We start from the raw sequence: 6,590 nt of genomic DNA, 5'->3' as shown, positions 1-6,590 counted from the left end.
AGACCCGCCGCCGCCGCCGCCGCCCTGGGTTTGGATGGTTCCCGGCTCGGCTGGGCTGCTCCGGCTGGGCGCCGGGGTCGCGCCCCCGCCCGTGCTTCTCGCCTCTGCGCAGCCCCCCGCCGGCCCGCTGCTCTCGGGGCTGCCCGGCTGGCAAGCCCTCGGCGAGCCCTTGCTGCCGCTGCTGCCGCTGCCCTCTGCGCCAGACCACGCCGTCGCCGCCGTGCACCACTATCCCTTGCTCCATGGGCAGGTAACGTGTCCCCGGCCCCCGACCCCGGAATCCGGGGGTCGCCGGCTGCTCCCCTCCGCACCCTGGGCGCGGCCCTCGCCTGGCCCCGGGGCGGCCCTGGCCCTGCGGCTCGCGCCCTTCCCTCCCCGCGGTGGTCCTCGGCTCCCCAAGCCATCAGGGCTCAGCCTGGCAGCCATGCATCGGCAACAAAGTTCATGCTCCGACGTCCCGTTCTGCCTCTCGGCAGTTTTCGCAGCACGTCCTCGCGGTCCCTCGGCCCGGCGCTGGGGAGCCCTCGCCCCAAGGCCAGAGTTGGGACCGCTCTGGCCACAACTTTCGCCTGGGCCGGGGTCGCTGTCCAGAGAGCGGTGCTGAAGTAGCGGCCGCTGGAGCCCAGCCTTGCAGCCGCGTACCGTGGCTGACTTATCGCAGAGAAGTTAATACTTTTACAGTCTCTGCCAGACTTGAGAAGCAAGCTGGGAATCAATAGCTATTTCTGATTCTGATCTGGGTTTTTTTTTTTTTTTTGAAAATAGACTCAGGACAATGCTTAAGAGAATTCAAACCAATGGAAGCCGGCAAGGAAATCCTGCCTTTAATATTGAGAAATATTGCCGGGGATTTCCCCTCCCACCCTGGGTCAGCCTGAGTCCACCAAATTAGCTAATGCCATATTGCACTCTAGAAGAGTTTGGGGTTTAAAACGTGGAATTAGGGGCGCCTGGGTGGCACAGCGGTTGAGCGTCTGCCTTCGGCTCAGGGCGTGATCCCGGCATTATGGGATCGAGCCCCACATCAGGCTCTTCTGCTGTGAGCCTGCTTCTTCCTCTCCCACTCCCCCTGCTTGTTCCCTCTCTCTCTGGCTGTCTCTATCTCTGTCAAATAAATAAATAAAATCTTTAAAAAAAAATAAAAAAAAAATAAAACGTGGAATTAAAAATAAAAAGTGATTGTACCTTTGATTAATGGTGCAACAGAGCAGGGCAGGCTGGTTTTGGCAAGATCCATTGTTTGCTGTCTAACTATGCAGATGCATTTAAATCAGGGAATAACATGTATTTTATTCCAAAGATTGTCCTCATTAGCATATTCACATGAATGGTGTGTTAGAATACATCATTTAATTAATTTAATTCCAATATTATCTTGTGAGCTTTTCTAAAAGATGTTATTAAACTCCTCCTAAATTGATCTTTAGACTTAAGGATACATCACATATGCGGTACTGGATATCACATTTTGATGTGTGAGGCAGTTCATATTGGGTTTTATTGAATTAACGTTGGTAGCTTTTTCGATGTTTTGAAAGGGTTGTTATATCAGAGTCCTACCACTAGAGGTATATAATGTCAAGGAACTACCATTTTTTTCTGTAGAGAACACTGCATTAGTGTGTGTGTGTGTGTGTGTGTAAATTTAAAAAGAAAAATCAAAAAAACTTATCTCTTAAATATTTTCATGCTACATATTTTCTGTTAAATAACAACATTTAGAACCAGAAGAATATTTTCACATAACAGGAAAATCAAAGGTGCTTTTATGATTTTAAAACAAATAGATATCAAAGTGTTCCATACCATTGAACAATGATTTTATTAGTTCTTCACTGATGAAGACTCAGTTATTTGAATTAGGGAGACTGCATCCTAAATTGTCTGTCCCCTTGCAGTGTTTGCTATTTTATTCTGTGCCTTGGGATCTTCAGTTGTGTGATAAGCTCACTTACAATTTCTTTGCCTTGGAATGTATTTGCCTTTGTGAACCTTGGGAAACTTTGAATCCTAGCCCCTGAGCTAATTTTATTTTGAAAATATTAGTTGTGTTGGTTTTTAAATGGTAAGTGTAATTAATACAAAATGTTGTATTGAAGGGATTATCATAAAATATAGCTGCCTGATTGCTTGTGAAAATAATTCCAAAATTATAAAAGGAATACCCAGCATTTCATCTTTCCATTGTGGTTTCTCATTATCTCAGGGCAGAAACCAATTTCTTACTATATTCTCATGGCTTTGTGCTTAGAAATTCTTTTGCAGTATTGAAGAATGCAATGTGGGTGATGCTTTGTGATGATTCAAATATGAAAACTTTTATACTTCTTTAAAATTTGTGAATATTTATGTTTTTTTTCACTGTTGAAAGGAGGAATTTCTCTCTTAATTGAATACATACATTTTTAAATTATTTTCTCAAGGCAGCTATCACAGGATCTTGTGGTACAAAGTAGGTGATCTGTTTAGGCTAATGAGCACTCCCTTATCTTTTCTTGGGTTTCAGTGGCTATGCGGTGGCCATTCTCCATGCGTAGGACTGTCCCCCTCTTCCACTGTGGAGTTGGTGCCCATTTTCCCACACGTCTGCCCATCTGCTCTTCCACCTCCTGCTGGGAAAAGTTGGGTAGACAAAAGGATACCGAATTGTAAGGTAAAATGCCAATAGTTTAATTAGATCCATGGACCTTTAATTATTAATTTGTTGGGTATTTCCATAACAGCAGAAAACATTGTGTGTGTTCTAACTGTAATATCTAGGTCTAGAGATAAACCTTTTCAGAATAAGATCAGTCTGTTCAAAAACACCAGCCGAGGTGGGGAGTCATTTTGTTTTAACTGAAAAATTTGGATTCCGTAGAATAATATAAAATTTCTACTTCTGAATCAGAATCCACTTTAAAGTTTTTTTAGTTTTTAGATCTGTAAGCATTGATCAAACTCTAGTCTTAAACATTATATGATTTAAGTATAAATTTTATGAGCGGGTTTTTCTTGCTGTTATTGCTTTCATCTTTCCGATGATTTATCTTAGCTTTTGAATTCAAATTTTAAGGCCACACTGTGTTTGCTTGGAGACTAAAGGCAAGTGATATGGTGACTTTTCTACAACACACTATTTACCTCACTGGGGTGATTCTTCAATCTGTCAACTGGCTGCTAGGCTGAATTAACCAAGTTGATGGGTGAAGACCAGCCTTGGAGACTTTATCTAGAAGGGGGTTGGTGTCAGAGCACCATGGATCTTTAGGTTTTAGAATGATGCTTCTACGAGTCCTCACTTATAGAATCCCCAATATTTGATCAATGTAAGAACGAAAAATATGTTACAGCAGTGTTTAGCTTTTATTATGTGTCTTGTCTTAAATGTGATGCTTGCTTTATTTTTGGACAGATCTTTTTTAATAATTCCTTTGCTCTGGACTCAACGTGGATATATCCTGAAGAGTCGAGGTTGTTCCATGGCCATGAAAAGCCTCATTTGTTGGCAAATCAAGTCGCTCTGTCTCTGTCCAGACCAGCTCCTGCCTCCAGGCCTCTTCCCACTGTGCTGTTAGCACCTCAGCCAATACCAGGTTGGTGCCCCAAATATATATTATTTTTTGTTTCTGCTTTAGTTCATCGGTTAGTTTTAGGTATGAAAACTGTATTTGTCATTTTAACGAAATGATTATTTCAAATTATAATTTTTTTCATGAGTGTGATTCCTTTTTATAAAGAAATTGAATCTTGAATAGCTCATTCATTGTGTTTTTAGACTGTGGGATCTGTTTTTCAGATGAAGGTATGGTTAGGGGATTTTGATAGAATCCTATTTTTCGGTGCTCCATTTTTAAAATTGGACCAAATCTTCTGCTGACAGCTCTTAACGGGAGCACTAACTGACGAGGCAAGTCACTGCCCACGTTACTTGTGTGGGGTGAGGTGTCTGTAGCAGAGCTCCCTGGTCTGCAGGACAGGGGTACTTGTAAGAGGTTTGTGAATTTTGCCTGCATGCTGGGGGTGATATTGGGAAGGGCCTATAAAAATATACTGTTTGGAAGATGGATTTTGTTCTATCTTTGGAGCCTAGTGGCCTGAAAGAACATTTGTCCTGGAACAGAGTCCCATGAAATTATCTCTGGATGAAAGATTGTATAATAAACCTATATAGCAACAGGAGAATAAAATCATCTTATGAATTTTTAAATTGATTTTTAAAATCACCTTAACATAGATCATATTATAAAAGCAAGCATTGTCCATGCCAAGATTATCTTGCAACGCCTTCCATTATGGAATATTTTATGACTTCAGAATTACATTATCTTCCTGTAATTTCCTACCTACCAACCTTTTCTCAATGTGTGTCTCTAAAATTTTGTAATAAGGACATGTTCCTGTGGATAATGCAGTGCTGGTTTAGGAGATATATTTATTTTCTTCTCTCTTTGCCTACCTTATGTGTTTCTAATTTGCTACAGATCTTGTTTAGTAATAAGTCAGGAAGAACAACTCAACTATGTGTGTTTTTCACAGGCTTTAATGATTCTTGACTGAAACTTGCCTTCTGTCCCTGTAATTGTGCATTACTGAGTTATTAAAATCCGAATGCGTATCATATGTACATTTATGAACATTTTACAACTAAGATGATCGTGTTACCTATTTAATGACCATGAAAGATGACCAGATCGCATGTATTATGTAAGAATTCCATGGCTTTAGCTGGCTTGCGTACCACCCTTGAGCATCACAAAGACATTTCTCAGTTTAGCTACTCCTCTTCTTAGGGAACCCCTTGCTATGAATGTGCTGAGTACCTAGCTGAAGAAGCTTATGGCAACTTACAGCTTTTCTCTCACATGGATACTGTTTCTTGTGTGGCAAAGATCTCATACTTTATTTAAAGCATATTTATGTTTGTTTTACCTTTGACTTTTGACTACTCCATTTTAAAGGACCAAATAAAATAGTATTTCTTACTAACATGGTTGATAATAGAATAACCATTCTGACCTGGTCTACCCTCTGTTAAATCTCTGCTTTTATTTTTCCCTGAGTTTTTTTTTTTTTATAACCCATAAGAAAATAACACTTATAGTTTTATTTATCTTTTGGGGAGAAATGTGTCTGCCCCCAGAGGTAATTGAATAACAGTTAAATGCATGTGTTTGAGATGGGAGTTTCCAAACTCTTTGTGAAGATTTTGATTTTTTGATAAATTTCAGAAGTTTTAGGAATTCCTATTCTGGAAAGCATGTGTTAAATATCCTGTGTGCAAAGAACATATGTAGGGGGTTGTCTATATGTTACTGACTGCTTAGCAGAGAAGCGGGGAGGGGAGCTGGTCACTGCAGGAGGTGAGGTCAGCTCCAGGTCAGCTAAAAAAGAAGATACATCATTGCAGTTTCAGCATAGTTAACAAGAAAATAAAAATGCAATGAAACATTCTATATGTCAATTTTCAGAGTATTGTTGAAAGTAATTATTAAGGGGTGCCTGGGCAGCCCACATCCTTGAGCACCCGACTCTTGATTTCAGCTCAGTTAATGATCTCAGGGTCATAAGGTCAAGCTCCGTGTCAGGCTCCATGCTGGACATGGAAACTGTATAAGATTCTCCCTCTCTCTCTGCCCTTCTCCCACCCTACTCACCCACACATGCTTTCTCTCTCTCTTTCAAAAATTGCTATTAAATTTTACATCCTATTATAAATCAATAAATTTAAATATTATATTTAATTTTCATTATATAGTTATACATTTTAAATATAAAACATTGCATATCTTCTATTAATATATCACGTATAAATATGTTATAGAGTTGTATTTTAAGTTGATCAATCTTGTTACAAATTGTTATATTCATAAGTAAATAGCCTCATATCATAGATATATTTTATTGATCTGTTTTCAATTCATCAAAGACACATTATTAGAGCTCCAAAAGAACCAGAAGAATGAGTCAAAGCCCCTCATTTTAAATAGGTCTAGTGAGCGAAGCTCATTTTCCTTTCCTGGATAGATAGTAATTTAGTGTAATAATCATTTTTGAAGTAATCTTTTATACGCAGAGTTGTTTTGTCTGCAGTGAAATGTCAATATACACCATGAGCTCCAATGAAACGACACTGGATAGCAGCTTTGTTTGAATAAGCCTGTTGTTTGTTGAACTGAATTAGAGGTTGTAACAGGTAGAGATGCTGGCCTTGGTGACCTCTGAGACTCATGTTAATATTGCACAACCCGATACATTGTTGGTTAACTGACTGCACAGCAACAGGTTCTCCTGTAATATTAGCACAGCTGTGAGTTTGGATAAGTCATCTAAAGTCTAGGAAGTATTGTAAAGGACTTAACTTCATTTTGGTCTATACTAAACTCACTTATGTTGACAGTAATAGTGATAATCTGCCATCATATGTGCATCTGAAAAAAGCTCATTGGCCACCTTTAATCATGGAAGCAGATGGTTAATGTCATATTCTTGCCTTCATTCACTGGATTCCCCCCCCACCCCGCCAGCCATGCAAGGAGGTCATGCTCCAGTGGGTAACAGGCAAGTCAGCAGATAAAATCAGACAACATTGATCCTTCCGGGGGGGGGGG

The 6,590-nt window shown here is 40.2% G+C and overlaps 1 protein-coding gene across 1 annotated transcript in view; it reads left to right on the top strand.

Moving 5' to 3' along the window:
* Nucleotides 1-9: 9 nt before the first annotated feature.
* Nucleotides 10-6,590, top strand: part of TCERG1L (transcription elongation regulator 1 like) — a 177,221-nt gene continuing 170,640 nt past the window's right edge. The window contains exons 1-3 of the mRNA XM_034663451.1: nt 10-250; nt 2,507-2,653; nt 3,395-3,575. Coding sequence (XP_034519342.1) covers nt 35-250; nt 2,507-2,653; nt 3,395-3,575 — 544 coding nt within the window. The 5' untranslated portion in view covers nt 10-34. The remainder of the gene's footprint in view (nt 251-2,506; nt 2,654-3,394; nt 3,576-6,590) is intronic.

The sequence above is a fragment of the Ailuropoda melanoleuca genome, chromosome 6 (genome assembly GCF_002007445.2).
Source record: "Ailuropoda melanoleuca isolate Jingjing chromosome 6, ASM200744v2, whole genome shotgun sequence".
Classification (NCBI taxonomy): Eukaryota; Metazoa; Chordata; class Mammalia; order Carnivora; family Ursidae; genus Ailuropoda; species Ailuropoda melanoleuca.
The sequence above is the reverse complement of the archived record's forward strand: the minus strand, read 5'-3'. Positions and strand labels throughout refer to the sequence as shown.